Genomic DNA, 27,958 nt, shown 5'->3' on the forward strand with positions numbered 1-27,958 from the left:
AATAAACTCTTCTGAGTGGAATGCCAAACTACGACAACTGATCTCCCTCCCCTCTGTGTATATATTTGCACAGTATAAAACAACGCAGGCGATTAGTATCCTACACTGTCCCACACTGCATACTAATGGCATTTGTGTAGCATGCAGCAAAGTCTGTATGATGTTCTTTTAGCCAATATTAGTTTAGTGGGTATCAAACATTTATGTCATACATTTTCCACCCATTTGATTATGATGCACCAATTAATAATGCCATCAGCTACATCTGCTTACCAGGTCTCATTCAATTTGGGATTGATTTCTCAAAAGAAAAATTAAATAAAATTCTACATATTTTGCGTCTGTATTTATTGTCAAAATAATCATGTGGGACCATTAACGAGAATGGTCCAATAAAGAGAAAATATCCAGTGAAAAACATGTCCTTGAAGTAACATGCTAAAGTTGTGACAGTCGATACAATGGTAGAGTCAGAATTTGATATAAACAATATGAAAGCATGGATCCATCTTGCCTTGTATCGACAGTTCGGGCTCCTGGTGGGGATATAATGGTGTAGGAGATATTTTCTTGGCACACGTTGGGCCAAAATTCCTGAGGAATGTTACCAGCACCTTGGTGAATCTATACTATGAAGAAATAAGACAGTTCTGAAGGCAAAAGGGGGTCCAACCTGGTACTAGCAATGTGTACTTAATAAAGTTGTCAGTGAGTGTATAAACCCAAAGAAAGCAAGAGCATGTGTAGAGCAGGCAGGAAAGGCTCCTTTCCTGCCGGAAGAACTTGAATTTACCCTTCTTTCAGTTCTGTTTCTGTCCTTTAATTCACATTTTGCAACTTTCTGCAAAGTTTTACAGAAGGCTGACATTTTTCTTTGCTTTTATTGTCCTGGTGCTGCCCTGTTAAGGAATATTGGTATTGTTCTGAGAAAAAAAAAATACAACAAAAATGACAGGACAAATTACAGAGGAAAGTTTTAACAAATTAAACTGAATTTAAAAAAAACAAAACAAAAAAAGAAAAACCCTAAATCTTTATATAAAAAAACGTTGCATTCCAGATTGTTTAAAAAGCAATCAACAATCCATTGAATTATCATCCAGACTCATACACACATCATAAACTTTACACAATCTAAATATGCATAAACATGGGCATTTTAGCTGCTCAATCTCTCCTTTATGATGTCATCATATAGTCGCTTCCTAAGTTTCAACATCTCTTCTGATTTCTTAGATTGTAAACACTCCTGCATGGACACTAGCTTTGTGTCTTTGGGCAGGGGGCTTGTAGAACCACTCAGGATGGCCTGAAGCATGCTGAGGGACATTAAGAAAGAGCCTTCCTGGTCAGAGCAAACTGGAAACAAACAAGCGCTCCACAAATTACAGCTGGATGTGTCACCAGAGAACCTCAAAACTTCCTTCTCCAACCCCCAAACGGACAAACACTTTTCAATGCTGAACCCAAAAAACTTCAGCTCTTCCATATATGCAGGAGTGTCCACAGTGTACTTGAGATTGTCATTAATTCCAAAGAAGACAGTAACAAACCTGGTTTGGTCTTGGTGGTTCACACAAAGTGAGTGCATGAAGGCTTCATCGGGCACAGACAGGCCTGGACTGACCCAGCAGCCGCTGACGATGGAGCCTTTACCCACAGACACTGCTTCCCCCAGTCTGGAGTACTCCACCACTGATCTGTCTCCCACAGAGCAACTCGGATTGACGATGCTGTACATAATGCAGCAGCCAGAAGAGCCCTCTGGGTTTTCATTCATGTGCACACTGAAGGCAGATGACAGGAGACCCAACTCACCCCTCAGAGCCATGTCCTCAGTGAGGTGAAAGAGGTATTCTGAAGTGGTTCCAATGTGATAAAACTTGGAGTTGTTGAGAAGAATGACATTCAGGGGAGTCCCTTTGAGAAGATGGAAGATATTTTGGCGGATTTCCACCAGACTGCTCTCCTCTTTACTGACATTAGCAGTGTTGTTGGTGTACTCTATTGTGGCCTTAGGGCCCAGTGCTTGAAGAAAATCCCCATATGCATCTATCTCACAGTTTAAAGGCCCCAACTCTGTCAGCAGATTAAGAAGAGACTTTGCAGTATCAAAGTCTACATAATAGGTGCTGTCTGTGTAGACAAATTCTGAATCAGACATAGAAAACAATCCACTCTGCTTCTTACACACAGCCCCACTTTCTCGCATTTTATCAATGCTTGGCTTGTGCAGGAAGTGCAGGCAGGAAGTGTTCTCCATTTCCGAGTAAGACAACTTTTCATGTGGATCCAACACAAAAACGCCATGGGTAGTTCCTACAGAGAGCGGGGAGGGGTGTGCTAAAGCTGTAAAGCCAGGTTTATGAAACTTAACACTCTCCTCCTCTGCTATACTATAGAGCTCTATGTCATCTGCACAGGTTGCCAAAAAGCCAGGCTTCATTTGTGATGGGAAATCCACATACATGGCTAGTTTGAGCTCCAGCATCTGGTAGATGGGGTCACCCAGTGGCACGGCCATGAAGATCTTTCCCAGAGCACTGGCACTGGGCAAGCGCTGACTGAACCCCCCTAGAAGAATGAGGAGATTTAAAGTAGGGAATTATTGAATAATGTATGATGCATAATATATAATATCTGAGCATTCTTTGTCATTTCTAGTGGAATAAATTACTAGAGCAAAAGCTTTCATTTGAAGGCCCTAACTTCAAAATCAATCAATCAATCGTTTTGAAGATGTCAGGGTGTAATTAAACATACATCACATAGAAAGCAGTGTCACAGTTTTGAGACTGTACAGATAATTTTGCGTGTTTGTAAAAGTGACAGTGTACAAGAAAGGAGAAGAAGAGAGTGCAAGCAGGTTCACAGATGTAGAGAAGTAGGGTTGGTGTGACAGAGGAGGATCCTAGGTCTAGGGTGTGATGGAGGCAGATGATCCTCTGTGGCAACAGATCATTTTGTATGTTTAAGAGGGAAAAATAAGAAAATACCTGCATGAATCAGGATTACTTTCAGTCTGCCCAGAGACGTTCCATAGATGTCACTTAGCTGCTGCAGTGCGTACAGAGTGGAGCCCCCATTCCCTTGAAAAGACAAGTAGTAGTAATAATAATAATAATAATAATAATAATAATAATAATAATAATAATAATAATAATAAGTGCTATCTCACCTATTTTCGGTCCTGGAGGATCTGAGAAGACCTTGTAGTGAACTCCAACAGGAAGCTCTTTTCTGTCAACTTTCTCGCTGATCTGCAGCTCATACGCTTTTCTCTGATTCTCGTCCACAGCGGTCACAACCACCACATCCCAAAACTCACCAGGTTGCACCTCTCGACCTTCAGGTAATTAGGGGGAAAAGCTTTATTGTGACTTTGAACAAACTTGTATTGTACTGTATTGTACATTGAGTCAGATAATTGAAATTTAAGCTCACCACGCAGAGAGTTAAATTTTCTGAGTTTTTCTCCTGTTGCAATTTGTAGCCTCCTGATGCAGTCGTAGCTCATACTTTCTTTTCTGATATAAATTAAATATAGTAGACAGAATGAGCTATTTCCGTCGCAACCCCGAGTTGGATAAGCGGAAGAAAAAGAACGGATATTTATCAGAGCAACGAAAGCCCTTTTTTCCGGGTGTGGTCACGTGGTTAGAAGTGTTAACACGTGGTTAGCTGTGTTAACCAATGGGAAGTAGCGGTGAGACCAGAGTGAAATGCATGTAGAAATGAAATATTAGAAACTCAGTTTTTTCCCCTTGATTTAACCTTGTAATGACATTTCAGATATAAGAGAACAAAATACACAATAAAACAATGTAAGTCTGTTTCAAATGTTTCTACTCACTCAAAATCACTAAATTACCAGGATCTGTGCACCTATTTCTGCTCTCAGTGGTAGCTGCTGTCCTGAACACTGACCCTACAAGCTGCATTCCTGCTGTTGTGCTTTAATATAAAATAAATGAGGTCCGAAATCTCCAACATAACCGTAAGTGGAAATGTACGCAGATTGGTTACCAAAAAAAAGAAGAAGAAAAAGGGGGGATTGACACTGGGCTAAAGGTAAACTAAAACACTGATTATCGTAGCCTCTCAAAAGGTAAACAGTCTCCTGCCTCTCTTACCAAATGCAGGGTTGTAGTAGATGAATAACTTAAATTGAGAAATGATAGATTAATAACAGAGCTGTTCTTTTCATTAATGCATGTCCTTCTTGACTTCACAAAAAGTTAATGATTACAACAACAGAGCTGCACATGAACATCATAAAATATTTTTTAAGGCCATATAGTGTAATTACAGAAGGTGCTGGCTTGCAGTTTTTGCCCCTGATCTTAAACACGGACACCAGATACAGAATGCTTTTCAGTGATCTGCAGAGCAGTCGGCTTTGAACTGTAATAATCCAGTGATCTTTTCATCATTTATTTTACTTTAATTCAGAATTGTTTCAGTATGCCAGTGTTCAAATTTCCTGATACTTTACATTTAAAATGACATGGCTTTATATGCTATTGACGTTCTCTTGTGTTCACTTTTTTTAGTGCCTGGAAAGCAGTATGAGCATAATCGAACGATTGTGACACAAGCAAAATACCTTGAAAGCCAGCAGAGCCAACTCCTGCCACTAAGAGGCTTAGTAAGAGGCTTGTTCACTCATTTTTTCTCCTCTGCTGGCCTTGTGTACCTATTACAACACTAAAAACCTACAGTGGAATATTACGAGTCATTGTTTCCTCTCATTTTCTTTCTCTTCATTAAAGAATGGTTAAGAAATGCAAAAAATGAAGGGGGAAGTGAGCACCAACAAGTTAGTTCAAATAAGCACAATCACATTTTCATTGATTTTATTGTTTCAGTCAAATCAAAACTGCTCACGATTTAAGATTCTTGACCATCGAGGTTCCACATACCATACAATCAGTTCAATTACAACTGTGCAAAATTATATACTGTGGATTTAAAATAATACAGCATCATTACACATGAAATGTACACGCTAGCTCCATTATTTAAAAGGTTTAATCGTCACTTCAGTCGTGATGGTACAAAATAGACAATAAGAAAAACTGAACAACTCAACTTATCCTTTATTTGTAAAAACTGGCAATGCCATTAAAAACATGGCTTTCTCAAGATAAACAACAGGATTTTATTATATATTTAAAACCAAAAAGTGATCATTAATCTATAAATTAATATTGCACAAAAAGTTTAGGCTCTAAGGGACTAAAATCCAAAAGAACGTCAGAAATATAGTGTACCGTTACATCATGCCCAATATTCATGGTGCAAAAAAGTAGCAAGTTCAACTACAAATTCAATGCCTTTTATAATCTCAGTGTTGCAAAATTACATTGAACTACAGCTTTTTTAAGCACCTTCACAAGAAAAGGGATGAAGACAGAGATGATCCTGTTCCTTCCTCCTGATGCTACTTATTGTCTGTGCTAGTACTCTTGTGTCACAGTGCAGAGGGTGGCAGAGCAGCCAAGCTATCCTTGTTGGCCATTAGGAATTGGCTGCAGGCTGAAAAGGCACTGTAAAAGCTCGAGGAGAGGCCGGCAATGTCTGTGGAAATGTAGGGGAGGACACCTGGTGTGGCTTGGTTGTAGTAAGTGATCTGAAACACAAACACAGCATGTGATTGATAATTAATCCTTGCCATTCTTTTTTTATAGTTTTGGAGCTGTGACTCGTTTAAAGCTACAGCATAAAATGCGGCGCAGCTACTACAGCTTGCGTTCATGCCCCTTTCATTTGGCTAACCTTGGTAACAGAACTGGACTCTTCCCAGATTGTGAAGCCAGCACAGAGCACCTCTCCCCTCGTGTACTCGTCCGTGGGTGGGTGAGTGGGCAAAGTGACTGAACGCAGAGCGATCAGATATGGGTCACTGAAAGGGACAGCATCATGAGAACTTATGAAAGTGCAAACAGGCAGTAGTAATGTAATGCCATAACTGGTTAATAGGTGTAAAAGGAAATCAAGATGTTTATGGACTTTTGTGCCAAATTATCACATGATGCAAGAAAGGTCAGATCAAGATACCCGGAATCGCAGGGCTTCCTTCTAGATGCCAGCAAGATGAAATCCTTCCCTTTTCCCCCTTTAGTGACAGAGGGTGCAGCTACGCGATAGATGGTGTCATCCTCATCTGCCTGGTTGATCACCTCACACTCCCTGCAGTTGAAACCAAAGATGCAAATGCTTAGAGCTTTTAGATTATTGAGCATTATGTGTTACACTCTCGTGTCACTTTATTTAGTTTTGAATATCCAGTAACTATAAATGTGTTAAGATTTCATTCTACTGCAACAAAGAGCTACATTGGGCCTGTTTTTTGCCCCATAAGAGAACAACAAACTGCATGTTAACTGTTCTGTAAGGTTGTAATAAGGCACAACTTTAAGCTAACGCCAGCACGGTAACAAGTTTTAAGTGTTGCATAATTTGTTGTTTACTATATTTGTTTAAAGGATTGACTTATCAATAAACCATCTTCCTTACAGCCACATTGCCCGTGTCCTGAAAAAATATTGTATTTAACATTACCCTCCTGTTCAGGGGCATTTCCAGGATTTTATTTTTTTGTAAATACCGAGGCAAAGGTGGCACCGAGAACCTGTCAGCAGGGGGATGTGAAATCAGAAGATGCTATCAGAAATAAATACCAAACCAAACCAGTTGGAAACTGGGTAAATTCAGTGAGTTTTAACAATTTCAACAGTGTACAGACCTCCTGCCTCCATAAACATGCATTCGAAGACGCGGTTGTCTCATAACAATATGGTGGCCCCAAAGAAGCGCAGATTCAGCCTTGAGTGGTACAATCATACATATGTAATCATACATTCTGTTGAGTGGTAGAAGTAAAGACTCATCCTTTGTTTTAAGTTCATTCTTTGTGAAATAAATTACTTCTCACTCCCTTGTTTCCGCCCATGGTTCCATTGACATGACAACACAGTTACTGGAGGGCAGTGCCACCCCAGGTCCCACTTTTAGCCACATCCCTGCTCTTGTATCTGTTAATGGTTGTTCTAATAATAAATATCCCTGGGGAATATTCTATTGCAGCAACTGTAAGGTGCACTGATTCAGATGATGCCACTGAACGCCAAATATGTCTAAGTACTGACTCATAATGCCGGTCCCACTCCTTTCTCCTCCTTAGGTCTGACAGTAGGTGGAACGTCTGTTCTGCTGGGACGCTGACATTCATCTCCACCTTGAAACACAGCATGTGGTTTTCCTCCAGTGTGTACAATCTGACCTGTGAATTAAAGACATCCGCTAAGAGGAGGCAGGTTCAGTTAATAGTATTCATTTCAGGTAACTAACTGGTGATTATACGTGTTCTTGGAATGACTTATGTTATTATTAAAGAACCCAATTAAAACTACATGTATGGCGCATATTTTGAGCACCTCACTGTGGTTGTGCAGAATGTCAGAAAACCGCAAAGCTGTAACTATTCAACAAACTATACCCGGAACAGATATGCAAACACTTCTGACCTTATTTTTCTCAGAAGCTAACACCCAGTTGTTCCTGTTGTCCATTAATTTCAGTGCTGAGACATTGTTGTAGCTCAGGTACATCTGGAAATATACAGCATTACTTGAATTCATAAGCTCAAATACAGCAGCAATATCTAGCTCTGAGTGTCTCTGTTAACAAAAAATAATAATAAATTAAAAAATACCTGGTTACTTGGATCCCAGGGCACAGACAAGGGCACTTCAGTTTGCTTGCAGGAGATAATATATTTCCTGTAAACATGAAGGACAGCAATGATATACTGTACCTTCAGGCACTCCAGAAAGACCAAAAACATGTGTTTTTACTCCAGCAATGACCCTACACATTTGGTTGTCAAATAGAGGAATAAAGATTGCACTGTTTTACAGCTGAACAATGAACTCATTATGCTTGCTCGACTTTGCAGCAAAGTCCGCTCAGCTGCTCTGCCAAGTCATTAGCTCCTGCAAAGTATTGTAAACAATGGATTCAGTCATATAACAAAAAAATAAATAAATAAGTGATGACACCATTTCAGCGACCTCCAGTTCCAATCATGCATCATGATTAATAACATGTTTGCATATAAAAGGTTCAAAATGCAATTTACATAATGTACTAAGGGAGTAGATTTATTGTGACTCTTCTAGGATCCAGAAATATAATTTATTTATTTATTTATTGCAAATGGGCTAAGCTGTACACTGTCAATAAAATACATATCTGCAATAAACAACAACCATTTCTCTGACACATAAACTAGGCTTAATAAAAGCAAACAACTGATTGTTTAAAAGGGAGTCATTATGCTTATTTCTTGTTGCATAATTATGTAAGACTCTACTGTACAAGAACAGCTTTGCATTACTCATAGGACAAAATGATCCTTAGTTATTCTATAATGGTCCTTGCTCATGCAGTGCTTGAAAAAAGCTGTTTTAGCCACCCCCCCCAAGCCAACATTCCTGATTGGTTGCCCCTCAAAAACAGAAGGTTTGGAGATCATGCATGTGGGGCGGCTGTGAGCTGTAGCTCTGGAATGACCATATTAAAGATATCTATTCACAGAGATAAAAGAACTAAAAGTGGGAAAACTGATGACATTTGAGCCTGTAAAGCACTCCAAAGCCTGAGATTACTTACACATACACTGACCTCATTATTTCAAATTTTGGCCATGTGACAATATGAGCATCCACAACTTTAACAGTAAAAATATGACAGAAAATAAAACTACAGAAAAAAAAGCCCTATTTTTAGAAGACACTTACCTATCAAGACGAATCTTCTTTCTGGCAATAGCTTCTTGAAAACGTCTTTTTCCGTCCTGTAGAACAAGGGATAACGTCATAGTAAAATCCCCACTATGTATACTTTTTAAAGTAAAAAATATTTTAGGCTTACACTTCATCTGTCTCTAAAATGTAGCAATAGGTCACTCAGAAAACTTACCACAGCCTCGGGTCGCATCCGTGGCAACGTGCACGGTTTCCTGTCACTGTCCAGCACCTCAAAGGTCATAAAGGCACTATTTATATGGCGCAGAGGCTCTCCACCCTGGTAGGCTTCAGCACATACTCCCACCTCCATGCTAGTGTGTGCAGGAATGTGGGCAGAAATGTGGGTTCATGAAAACTTGTGCACACATACAGAAAACAGCATACAGCACTCTAAATGTTCTCATCACAAATTAGAACATTAAATATTTGAGGAGTTATTTTTTCTGAAATATTTACAATAATGTGTTGCTTCACCTGTGCTTGAAGGCATTGTTAACAATGGCTTTCAGTACGAGTCGGTCCCCAATGTGAGACGGCCCACGAAAATGGAACATGTCTATGGATCTCAGGGTTGGATGAGCGTTACACAAGCGACTAGATCCAAATGTAAGGAAAAATAAAAACACTGTTTAGGTATGATTTGTTTGGCCTCATTGACCAAAAATTAATTTCTGACAAACAAAAAACTGTTTTTTCTTTTTGAAACTCACTTAACACCCCCCACCCCCACCCCCCAGAATTCGATGAGAATATTAATACCAGTTGCATATGTGTGCGGCAATGGCTGCTAGCTGTAACTTCTAACAAATACATGACAAAAATACACACTCACTGGCCAGTTTGTTAGGTACGCCTTGATAGTACCAGGTTGGACTGCCTTTTGCTGTCAGAAATTCCTTAAATCTTTGTGGCATAAACTCAACAAGGTGCTGAAAACATTCTACAGAGCTTTTGCTCCATATTGACATTGGCAGTTGCTTCTAATTTGTCAGCTGCACATCCATGATGCAAATCTCCCATTCCACCACATCCCAAAGGTGCTCTATTGGATTAGGATCTAGTGACTGTGAGCCCACTTGAGTACAGCAAACTCACTGTCATGCTCATTGCCATATTATCCTGCTGGAAGCAGCAATCAGAAGAGAGGCACACTGTGGTCATAAAGGGATGCGCATGGTCAGCATCATCGGGTAGGGTGTGGCTTTTAAATGATGTTTTCATGTTGTTTACGTCAAAATCTCGACCCTGCTCTCACAGCAGAAATCAAGACTCGTCAGACCGGGGAAAATTTTCCAATTTTGTATTATTGAATTTTGGTGAGCCTGCTGCTGTAGCCCAAGTGCTTCAAGGTTCGACATGGTGCATGTTCAGAGATGCTCTTCTGCATACCTTGGTTGTAGCGAATGGTTATAAGAGAGCTGTGCGGGAAAGTCCCAGCAGATCAGCAGTTTCTGAAATACTCAGACCAGCCTGTCTGGCACCAACAACCATCCTACATTCAAAGTCACTTAAATCACCTTTCTTCCCCATTCTGATGCTCAGTTTGAAATTCAGCAGATTGACCACGTCTACTGTACCTGCCTAAATTGACTGCATTGTTGCCGTGTGATTGGCTGATTAGATATTTACATTAAAGAACAGTTGAACAGGTGTACCTAATAAAATGACCAGTGAGTGTAAGTCTTCTTATCTAACTCTTAGTAAGCAAACATTTGTTTCTCTGTACACACCTTGCTGCAATCGTAGCCACATTTTCCATCCAGGCCATGATCTGGCCCCCAAAAGTGCTGACTTGGTGGTTGGCATGTGGGGGAAGCACCAGCTCTACACTCTCAACACGTGTCCGCTCAGCTGGCACAGCGTCGTGATACTCCTGACATTCTCCTGATGGGAGCACAAAAACAAGCACCTTTTAATCAATCTGGGGTTTTTTTGTTTTTTTAAATGCTGTGTGTTATAAAGCCTTATATCTGTACCCAGCTGAGCTGTGCTGCTGCTCAGTAGGTCTGTGATAATCTCAGCATGGATGAGCCTCATCCTCCTCCGCTCTGCTGCCAGGCTGTACTCCATCTGCTCCATTTGTGTACGAGGGATCACCTGCTTGAGCTGTACCTGTAAGCACATAACAAAAAAACCCCACAAATGCCAGAGATTTTGAACCAGCTTTATTAAAATCTCTCTGTGCTCACGTAATCTTTACCTTCCCAGCTTCAGTTCTTCTGGCAACAAATGTAGCAAAGGCGTGGCAAACCTTCCACTGTTTGTCAGTGTAAAGGTCCTCGCAAGTCACCAAAATGCCCACCTGAGGTGAAAAGAATCACTGAAGTCATTACATTTTTTTCCTTAAATAATAAAAACTTTCAATATCCTGAATATCCCACTAACCTCCATACTGGATGTGAAGGCTCTGTTGACCTTTGCAATGATATTGACAACCTTTCCTACCCTGGAGGAGACCGACACAGATGCTATTCTTTACTATCAACACGGAGCAGTGATTGTAGTGAACACAGTATGAAACTTCTATACTATAAGCCATAGTTTTCAGGCAATAATAAGACATGTTTGGCTATAAATGTAGACAGTTTGCTGTCTATAATTGGAAAGAAAAGTGGGTTATGTTTTCAGGAGGCATCATTTATTATTTTTAAAAGCTTAGAAGAAAAAAATTGGGACCCATGCAGATTATCATAACTAAATATCTGTAACCATAAAACCGTCTTTCTTCTTTAGTACCATTTGTCCTTTAAACTTTAATGAAAGCTGAGCTCAAGTTGACATTTTATCCTAAAAAATACCTTTTTTTTCCCCCCTCTCCTTTACTGGCACTGCATGCAATGTTGTTCTGTCTCTGCACTCAGTTTGACCTAAACCTTGGCAGACAGTATTAGGGTTAATACCTTACCCTATGGTGTGTTCAAAATGGATGTCATCCACTGATGCAGTGATACAGGAACAACCTGCATGTCTCTCAGCTGGGAGACGAGAGATTACACAGAAAATTAGGTGGTGCAGCAGAAAGCATGTGCAAGATAGCCAAAATAAAAATAATCATTTAAACTGTGTATACAAAATATAAAATTGTATACAAAGAATTCACCAAGTGGCTTCATTATGTAGTGGATTACACATTTGCCTAAGAAGCAAAAGTTCCCTGGTTCAATCCTGAAAGAACACATGAATCCCACTGGGAATTGTGAACATCCGGCAGGGCTGAAGATTGTTATTCCTGTTGAGATTATTGTTAATCATTGTTCACTTGTCTTAACAAAGCTTCCTTGGAACGTCTGCAGGTTGTTCAGAACGCCGCTGCAAGGCTTCTGACAAAGTCTCACGAGTATTCACATGTCACACCGTTGCTAATTCAGTTGCACTGGCTCCCCGTTAACTTCAGAGTCCACTTTAAAATTCTGGTTTTGACTTTTGGAGCTCTGCATGGACAAGCACCAGCGTACATCAGAGAACTTTTACATCCATGCATCCCCAGCAGCTGACTGAAGTCATGTGATCGGGGCCCGCTGGCTGTGCAGGACACAAAGTTGAGAACTAAGGGTGACAGAGCTTTTAAACTTGCTTTTGGGCAACTTTTTGTCGTTATGTTTTTAGGATTTTTGTTGTGAAGCACTTTGTGATATTTATCTCGAAAGGTGCTATAAAAATAAAATTGGACTTACTTACATGCAGAGCTACCCGCTGTGGTAACCACAACTGAGCAGCTTAAAGTAGCTATATAGGAAGAATTCACTGGACATAGCAGGAGCAGAACTTATCAATGCCTGGGTTTCACTTTGTCTTGGTATACTGAAACATTTAAATACGAAAGGACCCTGAACTCTCTGAGTACTTTAGTTGATATCCTTGCTATATCCAGTACAGAAAATAAGTACTGTAATATGAGCAGTGAGCACATGAAGTTTATATTGTCCACTACAGTGAGAGTCGCAGTGGAGCATGCAAATTACCTTCCACTTGTACGGCTATGTAGTCACAAAAGATGCACCGATGTCTCAGCTATACATGCACATGCGTTTCTGTGCATTAAACCCAGTTAGGCAGGAAATGTAGTGGGTGTGACAGTGATTACAAAACAAACAACATCAAACACATTAAAAAAAAATCAATGATCAGACTGCAACGTATGCCCATTACTTCCACCTACATCACTTCACTTGAAATGATAGCAGATGGTTAATGGTGCAGCCACGGTGTGTATTCCAGTTGTATTCAAATGTCTGAGTTAATGAGCGAGTTGCCAGAAGCAGAGTTACAGAAAGCGTGTAAGAATTTTAATGCAATCATTCAGTCTTTATTTGCAGCTTTAATCTACATTTGGAGCGAGGTGTCTCAGAGAAGAGAACCTTCGGTTAAACTGTAAATGTGAGAGTATTTCCTATCCTTCCCTACCAGATAAACAGGCTGTGGAGTCCATCCACTTCAGCAGCTGTCCGACACTCAGCTCCCCACAGTGATTGGCATGGCAGGGCAGCACGATCTGACTCATCTGCACTTCAGTGGGGTTTCTGTACACTTCCCCACTCTCCTGGATAAGCAGGGGGTCCAGCATAGTGTTTGAGTCTTTATCTTCTGAAGTCATATCTCACAACTCTACAGAGAGGAGATGGGGGGTCAAGTTGGAACAAGTGTGACATTCTCATCAAGAATGAGGCACATCTACCAAAAGACAGACATCTGTGAGGTCAACATGCCTAGATTTCACTCACTACCAAACCTGAAAACTGCAGGTTGATTTAGTCCAGCACTGCAGCATAAGACTTTAAGCTTTAAGCTTTAAATAATCTGCAACTGGGTTTGTCCTCTGAAGGATCAGGAGCAGAAACGCATATTTATGCAATTACAACTTTGGATAATTTATAGAAGTGGTCTAAAAGTATGCAAATTTGTATATAGTCTTTCTTAAAATTGCAGGTTGAGACGTAGTAGCTATAACGAAAACTATTTCAAGGCATGCAACTAAAGGGGGCATTCATGGACTGTATTTGGTGGGATAGAAGAGTTTGCCCACAGCTACTGCTCCAGTTGGGCGAACATTTAGTCACCTCGCTAGTGACCGGGGTGCAGTGACCTTTAAATAAATTTATAGAGAAATAACACAAAATTTGCCATGAGCGTCATGACTAAATCAAGTATAAAAATTGAATGCGTACTATTTCAGCATTTAAATGTATTTTTCTCTGAGAGCTACAACACGAATGACGTTGTGAACATACAACTGAAAATTGCTTACTCACTTTAAAACTTCCTGCTGAAACTGAAGTCGAGAGAAAGTCCTTTTAGTGCCAAAGAGTGTCTTCTTCAAAGCATGAAGTCGACTGAAAAAGAACACAGTGTGACCCCGAAGCGGCGACTCTACTCATTTCACCCATTCCTCAATAACACAACTGAATAAACACACAGAGAGCGCAGCTTTAGCGAAAAGTTTCACCACTGGAGGGAGAAAGAGGGGAGAGAGACCATCCCCTGAAGTGGTTTTAGTATTTAAGGTGGAATTAGAGTGCGCTCATTTTGAAGGGCGATTCAAATCGATATTCAAGGAAAATATACAAAATTATTTTATGGGTACCTGAAAAACTAAAGACTAAAACTAACTGTGTGTGTGTGTGTGTGTGTATCTTGCAGGTTACTTTTAAAAAGTTAATGAAACTCTTGAAACCCAAAACACTGATGGAGTCAACCAATCTAATAAAGCCCCGAGCAGTTCAAAACAATTTTAATTGATTTTAATTACCTAACCGCCGCCCCACCCCCCCTCCCCGAAAAGTTAACTTTTTTTTTTTTGGCTCGGATGTAGCAAGACCTCACTATTATGCAGTTATCGCCATAATTAATTTGACTGAAATTATCTAATAAAATATTAAATTGGGACGCATAAGGCTTGAAGTATTTCCTGTAAGCTTCAGTGGACTGATTAAAAAAAAGGGAAAACTACTTCAGCCTACTCTGAGATGATGTATTTGTATCATTGCCCATACATAAACATTTTTGTAAAGGGTAAATATACATTTCCTTTCATTGCCAGCATGCTTTGTTTACACTGAAAACGTACGAAAGTCAAGCAGCGACACCTGAACTGTGAAATTGTGCGTTAAATCGCGCACTTTGTTATCGCAGAAACCGACGTTAAAACCAGTAAACTGTAAGCACGAAAAGGCAGACCTTAAGGCGATTGATACGTTCCTATTGGCTCATGGGAGCGCCAGTCAGATCTGGCTCCGCCTTTTTCACTCCCCCCTGCCCCACCGGAGCAGGCTCGGTTGAGTCGTCGGGTTGAGGAGGAGTGCGGTTGGAGTGCGAGAGGGTCGCGGCCGCGATGATCTGACAGATGAAATAGCAAAAAAAGAAAGAGAAGGCGGGCGTCCTCCCACACAAAACAATGTTTCCCAAAGGCAAAGGCACCCCGGTGCCGTCGGACAGCCAAGCACGAGAAAAGTAAGCTCAAAAACGTTTATTATTGTGTATTTTTACCTCGTAAGTTGCTCCCTCTTGCTCTCTGTTGTTTGCTGGACAGGCTAGCAAGAGGCGATTTCCTCTTACCGAGAATGGAATTGAATGAACCGCCTTGTCTGCTCGCCATTCCTCCTTTGAGAGCTGTGTTCTGCTCCATGTAGATTATTGCTGATTTTGTACACATTTCCAGCCGATTCCGGTAGCAGTTTACTTGTGTTTTTACCGGCAGTTGTTTGAGATTTTGCGCTTATTTGGACGACGGTGCGAAGAGGGGAAAACAATAACATCGCCGTGCTACAGTACATTGTTTTCTCTGTTGCGCTCTCTGGATAGGCTCCGTTTTAATTTCCCTCAGCCCCGTCACTGCCACCAAGATACTGTACCTAGCTAATACACAACAGGCTGCTGTTGTTTTTTTAATGTTTGGCATCACGACGTTAAATTATGCTGTTGCTTCAACACTTTCTTTTAGCCTCCTGATTGTTGAGGATCTTCACCGGGCTTTGCTTTGCTTACGAGTCCCAATTTAATTTTTTTTGGCATCTGGTATTTGGCAGCCATTGTTCAGAGGGCCTGTACCCGACTCTAATCACTCATTGTTCCCGTACAGGAAGATTCAAACTGATGTTTGGTGATTTTTGCTTTACTACTTGGACATGTTTGGTTAATTAGACCTGAAATTATTGTTTTTTCCCCCGCAGGTTGGCTCTTTACGTTTATGAGTATTTGTTACACATAGGGGCACAGAAGTCTGCACAGACCTTTTTATCAGAGGTATGTTGAATTTGAGGTAAAAGTTTAACCATATTAACATGCCCTTTATATTTTTAAACCCTTATTTTTATTCAGCAGGGACAGTATTGTTAAAGTGTAACTGACACCCATAGATAATCATTGAAACTGTACGATCCTAGATCCGATGGGAGAAAAACATAACACTTGGTGAACCCCCTGGATTTCTACATTCCTGGTGGTGGTAAGTATCATCTCCTTGTAATATAATAAATGTCCATTTGTGTGTGAGGCTTTGTTTTCTTCATGAGCTCTCTGGTCCACAGTGTATTCTGGGACTTGTATTGTGCTGCACCGGAGAGGAGAGAGACATGTGACCACTCCAGCGAAGCAAAAGCTTTCCATGATTATGTGAGTAGTTCATACAAGGAAACTGTTGCACATATTGCTTTGTGGCCCCGTTGGTCGGCTGACAGTCTTTTTTGGATAACCTCGAGAAGTGTGTAGTCCATACATTAGATTTGGTTTCAAGACACAGAAAAGTGATGTAACTAGTTAGTACACCTTCAGCTCTGGTTGTGCAAAGAGTCTTGTTTTCATTTTTTAATTTGACGGGACTATCGGAACAAAGTGCTCATAATATCTGTGGCTTAGCATGCCAGTCCTGACATCATTTCCCATATTCATGCTAAAGAGTGATAGAGCTGCCATACTTTCACTTTAAGAATGATCATAATTCACCTTGAAATGCCAGCTTTCAAATGTGTTTTCACATTTTTAGACATGTATGTCATAGTGTGTTCCCTATTGCACCTTGTAGTTGTATTCAACCATCTAATGCAATTTTAAACACTTCGTGCCTGCTGCGGATTTATGATCAGTTATCTTGATCTGGGTTGAATGATGCGCCCAACAATGAGCTTTATGGGCTTCTGGGAAAATGATGCTGATGTCAGCATGTCCTGAGTCAGACCTGTCAAGTGCTCTCCCCCTTACCCAAGCTCCCTGCTGCCTCAGTTGTGAAGATGAAGAACCTACCGTGTGTTCTGCACAGCATCCAAGAATTTCATGCGCGCAGCTCTATTTTTGACAAAGACCTCCAGCTGCCTGAATGTGTGGTAGCGCCAATACATGTTGAAACATATTACCTGCAGTGACATAATCCTAATGGATTTGAAACTGAAGAGCTGCAGGAGCAGCCTCACATCCTGAATTTATGAGCTGTCACTCGGCACATGTGCATGGCTTGGTAGCGCATTACTTCTCTTCTGATAGCACTTCCATATTTGCATGGTATGGGTGCTTTGCATCTTGATAATTATGCAGTTTTGAGATGCTGTTGTCATTTCATTTCCTGCTTTGAGTCAGCATTCAAAAAAAAAAAAAAAAAAGAACATTAAAAAGAACCATGCATAGATTAAAAGAAACTGTGACCTGAATGTTTATGGCCTCTGCTGTTCCTTTCCTTGTCTCTCTCTGCCTTCAAAGATTAACTTGGTGCTGCTGATGTAAATAAAATAGACTATTCAGGTTGTGCTGTGTCAGCATAGGAAAGACATTAGAGGTTAAGGAGTCCTCTTAGGATGATTGATGCACAGCACAGTTTGTAGGCGGGTTGGTGGTGTACCAGACGGGAAGGGGTTAAAACTGAGATGTTGGTCCTGCTCTTGGCAGATAGGGTTGTCAGGGTAACAGGCCTCCTGATCTGGCAGGTGACCTGGGAGCCAAGAGAGAGGCTACAGCGTGGCTCTGCCCTTTCAGTAACCACATTCCTTATTATTCCAACTCATACAGACAAAGGAAAGAGTGCCTGTTTGTTTGACAGCCAGCCTTAATTCGCCTAGCCTTCTTCATAGTAATTGGTTACTTTTGGTTGTGTACTCATGTAGATATGCTTGTCCTGTTCGGTGAAGGTGTCAAAGATTGGAGAGTCGGTTTTGGCAAAATTGTGTTTCCAGATATGAATTGCAGAAAATTAATCTCTGGAAAATAGGAAGATAATTTATAAAGGAAGTTAAAAACACAAAAGAGGCTGTTAAGTTGCATGTTTTGGCTTGACTGAAGACATTTCCTTTGCATGGAAAACATTAAGCAAATGAGGGAACAGCGAAATGTCAGTCTGGGGAGTGTGCTGCTGTGGTGTGGAGCTTTGAGAGTTTCTGCACGGTTGGTTCTCCCTGACATCTCGTGGTTACCCTACGTTTTGATGTTGGCTCTCTTTGTGTTTATTGGGGGGGGGGGGTGTCAATAAAGTGTGTGCGTGTGCATGCGTGCGCGCATGCATGGACAGTACTAGTCCTTGGACCCTAGCCTTTGTCTAGGTGTGGGGGAGGTGAGTGCTGTTCTGTTAGCCAGCAGCCCTCGTAAAGCCCCAGCGTATTCATGCGGGGCCTGACGAACGCTCCCCGAGGGCCCTGTCGCCATGGCGTCAACGGCTGATTGATGGCTGTCATGGAGCTGAGGGGCATATTGGAAAAAGGAAAAGGGGAGTGGCATTGTGGCATATGCCCAGCATCCACCACTGCAGAGAAGCTGAGGGAATAAAAAGAGGAGGGGGTTGGGGAGGAAGAATGGAGGGAGATGTAAAGTGGAGGGGACCTGCAAGGGAAAGAGCATCCAGTCAGGATCCAGAGTGGGTTTTATGATGTTGATTGATGGTTAAACATTTACAAGCTAAACACAGGGGCTGGTTTCTTTTGAGAATTGGTTCCAGTGGAAGAAATGAGGCTGTTAAGAGCACGCTAGTTCAGGGGCCGGCAGTTGGGTGGTCTGTGCTGCGGCCCAAACACCTACATCATTTCTCCCTTATCCACTTTAAAAAGCTACATTTCTTTCTTTTTGTGTATTGTTCTGTCTCTCTTAGTTTTTAACTGTTACCCCAGTCAACCTATTGGACCATCCTCACCCTCCTCTTTCCTTCTTTCTCTCCCCCCAGTCTTTGTTTTTGTAAAGGGAGCACAAGCACATCCGCCACTACTCTGGCCTTTTGTAACCTCGTTCAGTGATTCAAGCATTAAAGGAGAATTTGTTTGACTGGGATTGCTTGTTTTCTTTAAAGTACACACATTTACACGTGCTGAATCATGATGGTGGGGGGGGGGGGGGGGTCGTCTGTCTTAAAGGAAAAATCCCCTGGGAAGTTGTAAGAAAGGCCCCAGACAAGAGCCTCCTCGCCCGGGGCAGGACTGAGACATCTGCCCTTTTCCGGTACGACAGAGTCGGTGGGGAGACGTGGCTTATTTAGACCAAAAGCAGCGTTGGGCTGTTTGGGACAGTCCAACAAGCACAGCTGTGGGCTTTAGAGCTACATGATAAAGATCTAACATAACATGCCTGGGAACTCACCATGCACGTAGCTTTTCAGTCTGGCAAACAGTTCTTGTTCTTCTACAAGGGATGTAAATTGTTGACGTTTTTTTATGACTTTGCGGTCAATACCTTAAATACAGCTTTGTTTTACTTCATTATTTCGTTGCAGGCCTCATTCCAGGAATGGGCTACTTAAGGTTAGAGGATCAAAACAAACGGCAGTTTCGCTTTGGAGGGGCCAGACAGAGGGATTGTATGAGCATAAACCACTTAACAAGCCATAAATGTAGCTCATACTTTTTTTCTGTGATAAACACAGTAACAGCTGCTTTCAGTTTTTAAATGTGATGATATAAAACATGCTTTTCACTGAGTTAAAAAGAAGCCCAAGTTTAAATATAATGTGCTTAATTATATGCTTTTGAATGTTATTAGCTTTAAAGTGAGTATCTTTAATTAACAAACAAATTTAGATCAATAATCCAATTTGTTTTTGTTACTGAGAACTTAATTGCTGATATTTCAGGTAATAATCTGTGCTTGTATTGTAAGACAAGTTAACAGTTCAGTCACCTTAAGTGACTCTGGAACATGTCTCTCTCTCTCTCACACACACACAAACACACACACACACTGTTACAGTGTAATTGTCAGTTTAACAGTGGGGCTGTTTGGGCTAAAGGGCTAGAAATTATTAAACAAAGGTAAATAGAGTCCTTATATCCCTTTTTTTTTTTTTTTATAAACGAATGTAAAATTAAAGCTTGTAATCTTGAGCAGTCTTTATGCTGTTTGAACCTAATAAAGTTGCTCATTGGCTCTTTTTGGAGCATTAATACATACAAGTTCTAGATATAAGTAAATTCATTCAAAAAGAGAAATTAAGTTATTATAAGGTATGCTTGCTTTTCAGGAAGTTACAAAGTGCAACACTGTGAATTTTGAAAAAGAAGTCAAAACTATGAATAACGGTTTTACTCATTTACTATAAAAGGCAAAGAAAAGAGCGCAAAGCAAAAACTTCCCGAAGGTGGTGACTTGTCTGAAACTGAACTGCGTGGTGAAGTGCCAGACAGTAAGCACAGATGGGAAAAACATCCATCCATTTTGTTGTTTATCCAATTCAGGGTCACTGCGGGGAGGCTGGAGCCTGTCCCAGCTGCCATAGGACAAGAGACCTGGGAATTACAGTGGCCCCGTTGGTCAGCTGACAGTCTTTTTTGGATAACCTCAAGTAGTGTGTAGTCCATACATTAGATTTGGTTTCAAGACATGCAAAGGTTGCTAAGATCTCTTACTTCCTGTTTTGTGCTTTTGCTGGTCATTATGCATCGTTGTAGCAGTTTTGAAAATCTGTAATGCATCTGATAAATTTTGTGAGGTTTTGTCTGAAGATAGTGTTTCCTACTTTTGGCACATAATTTTGTGTCCTGTGAAAGTCCCTTTTTTAACCTTTAAACAAGGTCTACTATGGCTGTTGGATCAATTAGGTTAAAATATCTATGCTTTGAGACTCCACACAGTATTACCATGTCAACAGTTATTTTGCTAAAATCTTTTTTCTTATTATTGTGCCCTCAATTGCCAGACTCAGCAGTATTTCAGCAATATTTTTGCTGGGTTCCTGTGTGTACAAAATTTCACATTGACATATCAAAACATTGTTAGATATGGCCTCACTTCTGTTTTGCAGTGTCACTTCCAATTCCAGCTGGATATGGCAGGCAATGCTTTAGAGAACTAAGAAAACATCTACTCATTTTTGTGAGGTTTGGTGCCAATTTTGGTAAAGATTGCAAGAAAAATTGTCAAAAATAAAATTTACTTTAGATTTTATTTAAAAAAAAATAACAGAAAGTTTTCCTCCACCTCTAACCCAATGGTGGCACTAGGAAAAGTGGAAACACTGTGGGTGTCTGCTCAGCTTCACTGCTAGAATTTCTTGTTTCATTAGATTACTTTTGGGCTGTACACCTGCTCTAACACTAATTGCTAATCGTGTGGTTGCTCAAGAGAGAAGAGAGCAAGACAGTCAAGAGTTTACCTTGATTATTGAGCATAACCGGATAATAGATATCAGCTGGACAGGTAAATCAGTGATGAATCATAACATTTGCCTGGTTCTTTATTACCATTTGTAATTTTATAGCTTTTTGTTTTGTTTGTTTAAGCTTTTTTTATGGTTATTGGAAACAAAAGGCTAATAAGATATATAGCAGTTGTAGCTTTTGACTTAATAAAGCTCCAGCTGGACATCAACTTAAGCCTTGGTCAAAAGCCTGATTTGAATCTACATAAGCTAAGCAACAGTTTCTCCTTTTCTTGCAACTTCTTTCACTGGTTTCCGGGTCCATGGCGTTGTCTCTGTATGATCACAGTGCTGTTAACTTCCTCTCATAAACCTTAAAGCAGCAAGCAGTATAAAACAGTAAAATGGTAACAGTAATAACAAAGAGCGTGTAGGGGTGGGTGGCAAATTAAAGGAAGACATAAAATAGCGCATCTATCTGAGTGAGGTTGTTGGGTCAACACATGCTGCTAGAACATCATTGTGCTTTGGCACCAATTTTCCTACTTTGGAAACTTAACTAGTGGGATTTCATCCTCCTAATTCCCTTCTTTGTTTGGTCTTTTGATAATAATGGTGTTGGTGAGCACACTTGTCTAAAAGGAGACATTTCAAGTGGTTTAATATCTAATGACTGTGACAGGCAAATATTATGATTCAGATCATTTTTAACTCATTTAACCAGTCATTGACCGCTCATGAGAGAAATCTGCCTTCACATCAGGACAGACATGTCATCATCAGAGAGAGGTTTTATTGGTTTGCAGTGACCCTTAATTTTAAGGGGACAAATGGAGCTAAACCAGCAAAATACAGCTCACAGTATAACAGCATCACTGGACCCCTTCACTTTGTGGTCAAGGATTCAGGCCTGTATTGTTTTGTTGACATATTTCTCACCAGAATATGTCACTATTTCTTCTGTTTTTTTCTTTTTCTTTTTTGGTGGTGCACTTCAGTAGATGGTTATTGTTTTTTACATCACTAAGCTGTCAAATATGCATTGATCTTTGTAATGTGGGGATTATGCACTGCAGCCCTACTATAATATCCTTCTAATAGTCAATGACCAGATTTTGCTGACACAGCCTGATCGCTGGCATTGATGTTCTCAGGCAGTGATTATACTGTTAGACTGTTGTGGGCCCCACAGACTGAGTAGGGTGCAAGGCTGTCTTCACTGAGCCTCAAGCTCACCAGCTGTTGGTAAGATTTACATCAGCTGGACCCAAGTGGACTGTGGCATATTCACAGAGGCTGAAACTATAACACCCATGTCAGTCACCCAAGGAAGAAATGGTCCTCTGTTTCCGTACATGTTGCACTAACGCAAGGGCATCACGGTTATTAAACATTATCTTCAGTATCTCTCCCACTGATCTAAATGCAGATCTTACCTTGGTTGCTGTAACTTTTAATTCGTCAGGCACTTGAGGAGTCTTTCTGACTAAAACTCCTGCCACACATGCCCCAACAATGAGCCCTCTTTCAGAGTCCCAGCTTTTCCACTTGCTATCTTAATGCAAAATCAGAATCAGCTGTCCTGCTCAGCATTTTTATATGTGCCTCACTGCGTGATTGGATCTTGATTTCTTAATTGTACCCAGCAGTACACCTGCGTGGAAGTGGATCTGCATTTGCTTTAGTACACTACTCATTAAGGTTTGGTTTGTCACCTGCCTGTAGCTTACCCACTATCCTTTGCAAAGTGTTTTTTCTTTTTAAATACTCAGTCATGATAAACCTGGTGCCAACACAAAGCTGTTAAATTTTAAATTGTTTTTTTTTTTTGCTTGTTTTCATGTGCCTATGAGGCTGTGTAAGTTAGACTATTTGTTGGGTGACTCGTTCCACGTCAGTAACATTGTCAGGCAGGATCCTGATATCCTTCTTGTTTAATTTGCATATGGATGACTTGTCTGGGCAGTTTGAAGCTTGCAAAACAGGTTGTGTTCACGTATGTGATGATTCAGTTATTTTCTGCATGTAATATGTCCTTCCCAGTAAAGAAGGTGAAAATCCTTTTCCTAGTTCTCCTTTTATAGAAAGCCTTCAACAGAGAATTTAGCAGATATGATATGTGATGTAATATGTAATGTAAACGTGTTTGACTAATGCCAAAGCCTGTCTGTTTAGGACTCTATTGGATGAGACTGTAAACTGCTCACTTCTGTGTTTTAGAATGAAAAATAGATTAATGTAAAACAGCAGCATCCAGAGTTGCATTTGTGAGGATTGGGCACACACTGTGTGTATAGATTAGATTGCTCGTTATGTGATCAGAAGCATGGATATTTTCACCTGCCAGACAGAGATAAGAAACCTAAATAACTGATGTATGTGCAGATTGGTTGAGCTAAAGCACGGCATCACCGATGAACCAGTAAATCTTACCAAAAGCTGCGGTGCAGGAGTCCGTCTGTGCATTGTGAAAAATATGATCCAACAAATGAAATTAACATAGATTCATTTTACTGTTTTGATCCAGGAAGAAGAAAAGTGCCCCACCTTCCCTCACAGCACAGTTAAAATGCTATGTATTTTTAACGTTTTACTATGGATGTGCAGTCTCATATAAAGTGTTCTTTGTGAGTGTAAATTACTGGAGACCGTGTAGGTTTACTAAAGTAAGTAAAATCTTTGCTGTGGACACGGAGTGGAATTGAAAATCAGCCATACTGCACAAACTTGTTTGAGGTTTTTATTGGTTTTCAATTTTAAAGTAGGTTTCTCTTGCTTTCATTATGAGACACCATGTAGAGTATATTAGTGCTTATGTTAAGGAATAATAAACATGCACAGTATGGATGTTTATCATCTCTCAGCACTCTCAGTAGCATATCATTTGATATGAGATAATCGTCCTATGATATGTATTGCTATGTGCTTTTGCATAAAAATTTAATTTCGTACTTATGTATATTTAATGTTTTCAATAATTGCCTAGAATCAATAAAGGGCTTTAGCAATTAGGTTAACTCTGAATCTTAGTATTTATTTTTATATTTGTAGATTTATATTAATCAATGGTTTCCCACAGTGATAATTTTTAAAACTGGCCTTCAGTTTCCTATTCAGACTCTGACAGGAAACCTGTCTAACTGAGTAGTGAGTTAACAGTTCAAGACTCGGGAAGAGGATGTCAGGAGACTGAAAAGCAACTGAGATCTTCCCAAATTTGTGCTTGCCTTTCTGTAGCACTGGACTGTTTAAGGGAACCCCAGATTCTCTAAATGCTTGAGGAGTTCTCAGGCTTGTATTATGCTGAATTTTCCACACCGCTCAGTAGAGAAGTGGGATTTATGCCGCCTGCGTCCTGGTGGTGAAGGAGCCTGATGAGATGTGACTTTTCACTGTGGCCTCACTTCTCTCCCTGCTGAGGTATTTCACAGTGGCCCTGCAGTGGCAGCCTGAGCAGATATAATTAGGGAAGGTGCAGTCGATAAAAGGGAGTGTGTTGGATATTGACCAGTGATGTCTGTAAGGCTCTGGGCCTCTAGAGCTGTATGTGAGTGTGGATGCTGATGCATCCATTCTTGTAGTGATCGTTTCCTATTTTCCTACATCTACACTACGCATTAAAAAATATGACTGAATGTTCTTCTCTCTCTTGGTAGCTGTTCTTTGGAAGCTAAACCCCATAGCTATGAAGACATTAGCTCATCTCAGATTGCTTCAGCTACGGGGAAGAAAAACTCAGTCAATTAGGAGCGTGTGACCGAAGCAAATGGCACATTAGTGAATTAGGCCTGCGGTTTGAGCAGGAAATCAGCCCAGCTAACCCCTGCTGTGCAGCAGCACTTTGGAGCCACTGACTCACTGCATCCCACTGATGCTTATCTGATCCACTGGATTCTGGATCAGCAGGGATCAGACCTCAATAAGGACCCCATTAATATCTTATTGAGGTCAGGGGTGTGGGGGTGGGTGACGGCTGGTTAAATTAGGTTTAAAAAGGAAATACATGGAACTTTATTCACAGGGTTGGAAAAGGGATATTGCACATTAACCAGTTACAACTGACACCAAGCACAGATTTAGCTACTGTGACTTAGTCATTTGTCACTGTGGTAGTCCCAGTTTCTCACATGTGCTTTTCTTGTTGGTCAAGAAGCGACGTCTGCCAATCCTGTTCCTTGCATGTGTCGTAAGGCAGTGTTGTGAAAAAGACTGAAAGCATTACCTGTCAGCTTAGCTTGTTCCTCTGTTTTCTTCTTTCTCAGAGTGCAGCAGCAGCCCCCAGCCCTGTGATGGGAGGGATGCCCCCTGGTGATGGCATGCCAGGAGGACCAATGCCACCTGCCTTTTTCCAGGTCAGTCCATTAACTACAGCTATGTTGTCTGCTAGTGTTGGGGAATGTCCCTAAATTGAGTTTACACCACATTTTTTGATATATCATTTCAACAATTGTTTCATATAAAACTGTAATCTATTATTTTCCTGGGAATGGGGGGGTGGGGGTGGGGGATTAATTCATATTCATATTTTGCTCCTGTGCTACTGCAGGCTTTAGCTTTTGATGATGCTTGTTTTGCATGTGTTCTGAAGCAGTAGGTCTCCACATTGGTGTCTGTGCTGCTTTTGTCTTTATATGCTCCACTCTACTTAGTAAGCTAGTAGTAAACATCATAGATGTACTGTCTGTCTGGACCCCTTTTGTGCTGTAAACAGGAAGGTGTGGCCTGGCCATTTCCCCTAATGGAGAAATCGAAAGGTGCAGCACCTTCTGTAAATCAATATCTCATGAAGATAAACTTATCACAGGCAGCTGTGTGGAACTGACTCGTTAGAGGTGACATAAAGTTGTGATGCTGCTCTGCCTCCACTAGACCAAACGATTAACAACAACACATCCAGCAGTTTATTATAAAGCAGATGCCACAAAGCCATGAGTCATTAAGTGATCATGTTATTATCAGAAAAGAAATTCTGAGGTTTATCCATGAGTGCACGCATGCACTCACACTTTCCCTACCAGGAGCAATTTGAGGAGGCTCAATTAGACCCCTCTCTCTGTCAGTTCAGCAACATTAGTGACACAGTGCCGGTGTTTAGTGTTGTTATAAAGCTAATTGCATAGAGCTTAATTGATGCTGTTAATTCAGGAAAATTAGCAGTGATAACATGCTGCATGTAGCACACTTCTTAATGTCTTGACTGACAGGCAAAAGAGCACACATCGTCTCCATCTCTCTGTCTCTCTTCTGTCACTCAAGGCTGTCATTTGCTTGTTCTTTTCTGCTCAGTCTCACTCTTTTACTGTTTGGTACATAAAAATGAGTATTCTATTTTGTATATTTTTACATTTTTTGCGCCACACTTTGGTTCTTGCACTCCAACTGTCCTCTGCCCTGCAGTAACCCTGCTTCTCCGTCTGTCCCTCCTTTTGTCACTTTTGTTTCTTGCTCCTTCTTTCTCTCTACGTCTCATCCTCCCCACTGTCCCTCCTCTATCGTCCTCTTTGCCTCTTCATTTTATGTGATGCCACAGGGTCCTCCTGGTCCCCAGGGCTCTCCTCACCCTCAGCCTCCTCCCCCTAACAGTATGATGGGACCTCACAGTCAGGTAACGCTGCCTTTCTCTCATTGTCTCTTTTTCTTTTTCGCCGGTTTTGCTATGTGCAGTCATGTGGCAAGGCTGATTCTCAGTGCTGATGCTTCATGCTTTGGCATTTGTCTCAGCTTAAAGCTTTATGCTGCTTACAGTATTCACACAACATGAAACCCAGAAACTGGAGTACATTTTAAGAAGCATTTTTATTGAAATATCACAAAGCCAATATGTTTATGTTGTAGTCATTCATGTCACCTCGCTTTGCTGGAGGCCCAAGAGGTCCACCCATCAGGATGGCCAACCAGGTAGGGATCATGCATACATACTCACCACAGAATTGTGTCTATTTCAAATTGCAATTTTCATAATTAATTTTCTTCTGGTAGCCACCCGGTGGAGGACCAGGTCCTCATCCCATGCTGCCCAACATGGACCCCACACGGCCACAAGGTGCGTATCATTTCACTTGAACTACATACAGTACATCTACAAATCACACAGTTAGTGTGAAATTATTTACACATATTTTGATTGCCTTACTCTTCAGGTCATCCTAACTTGGGGCCAATGCAGAGAATGAGCGGCCCTCGAGGCATGGGGCCTATGGGGCCAGGCCCTCAGGTAGGCTGCTTTTTGTATACAGAATAAATCATCACTGCCTTGATGACTCATGAGTCAGTGGTCTTTAGCCTATTAGTTCCCATGATAGGAAGGTATTCACTTTGCCAACCAAATCCAGACCAAAAGAATTTTGACAGTGTTAGCAGATGTCAGTGGTAGGTTTGCAAGAATTTTTATTTTTACCCTGTGGTTTCAGTTTTTAAGCTGATTTTCATTTATCTTCTCAGAACTTTGGTGGTGGGATGAGGCCTCCACACAACACCATGGGTCCTGGTATGCCAGGAGTAAACATGTGAGCCTTCTGTTTGGTTACAAGTATCGTCTCACATGCATTTTAACTTAAGTGCAACAGTTAACCAAGATTTCTGTGTGTTTTCTTATGTAGGGGCCCAGGGA

At 40.9% G+C, this 27,958-nt stretch overlaps 3 protein-coding genes across 3 annotated transcripts; 1 reads left to right on the plus strand and 2 right to left on the minus strand.

Annotated features, from left to right (window-relative positions):
* Positions 1-798: 798 nt before the first annotated feature.
* On the minus strand, positions 799-3,623 carry fpgt (fucose-1-phosphate guanylyltransferase). The gene is made up of 4 exons (XM_030728282.1): positions 3,445-3,623; positions 3,179-3,346; positions 2,997-3,089; positions 799-2,574 (listed from the first exon to the last, which is right to left on the minus strand). Exons 1-4 carry the CDS (start codon positions 3,515-3,517, stop codon positions 1,160-1,162), a joined length of 1,749 nt encoding a protein of 582 aa, XP_030584142.1. The 5' UTR covers positions 3,518-3,623; the 3' UTR covers positions 799-1,159.
* A 1,265-nt stretch (positions 3,624-4,888) lies between these two features.
* Positions 4,889-14,242, minus strand: acot11b (acyl-CoA thioesterase 11b). Its single transcript, XM_030727449.1, has 16 exons — positions 14,063-14,242; positions 13,218-13,418; positions 11,719-11,788; positions 11,199-11,259; positions 11,014-11,115; positions 10,790-10,925; positions 10,544-10,697; positions 9,288-9,407; positions 8,986-9,124; positions 8,805-8,860; positions 7,718-7,784; positions 7,530-7,613; positions 7,152-7,285; positions 6,061-6,192; positions 5,779-5,905; positions 4,889-5,632 (listed from the first exon to the last, which is right to left on the minus strand). Exons 2-16 carry the CDS (start codon positions 13,405-13,407, stop codon positions 5,474-5,476), a joined length of 1,731 nt encoding a protein of 576 aa, XP_030583309.1. The 5' UTR covers positions 13,408-13,418; positions 14,063-14,242; the 3' UTR covers positions 4,889-5,473.
* A 962-nt stretch (positions 14,243-15,204) lies between these two features.
* ssbp3b (single stranded DNA binding protein 3b) lies at positions 15,205-27,957 on the plus strand (the record flags this gene model as incomplete). Its single annotated transcript, XM_030727237.1, has 11 exons — positions 15,205-15,260; positions 15,980-16,052; positions 16,193-16,254; positions 16,337-16,421; positions 25,611-25,700; positions 26,879-26,953; positions 27,184-27,246; positions 27,328-27,391; positions 27,489-27,562; positions 27,790-27,854; positions 27,948-27,957. Coding segments are annotated over exons 1-11 (717 nt in total), but the record flags the coding sequence as incomplete, so codon positions are not given.
* Position 27,958: the final 1 nt, after the last annotated feature.

The sequence above is a fragment of the Archocentrus centrarchus genome, chromosome 4 (assembly GCF_007364275.1).
Source record: "Archocentrus centrarchus isolate MPI-CPG fArcCen1 chromosome 4, fArcCen1, whole genome shotgun sequence".
NCBI lineage: Eukaryota > Metazoa > Chordata > Actinopteri > Cichliformes > Cichlidae > Archocentrus > Archocentrus centrarchus.

Bases quoted from the DNA above. Each gene is read 5' to 3' on its own strand.
- fpgt (XM_030728282.1), bottom strand. From the start codon at position 3,517: ATGAGCTACGACTGCATCAGGAGGCTACAAATTGCAACAGGAGAAAAA. The intron at 3,347-3,444 runs GTGAGCTTAAAT...AATTACCTGAAG, and splicing joins AAAATTTAACTCTCTGCGTG to GTCGAGAGGTGCAACCTGGT. The intron at 2,575-2,996 runs GTATTTTCTTAT...TCATTCTTCTAG, and splicing joins AGTAATCCTGATTCATGCAG to GGGGGTTCAGTCAGCGCTTG.
- acot11b (XM_030727449.1), bottom strand. From the start codon at position 13,407: ATGACTTCAGAAGATAAAGACTCAAACACTATGCTGGACCCCCTGCTT. The intron at 11,116-11,198 runs GTTAGTGGGATA...TTTTCACCTCAG, and splicing joins CCTTCACATCCAGTATGGAG to GTGGGCATTTTGGTGACTTG. The intron at 10,698-10,789 runs GTACAGATATAA...TGCTCCCATCAG, and splicing joins CAGCAGCACAGCTCAGCTGG to GAGAATGTCAGGAGTATCAC.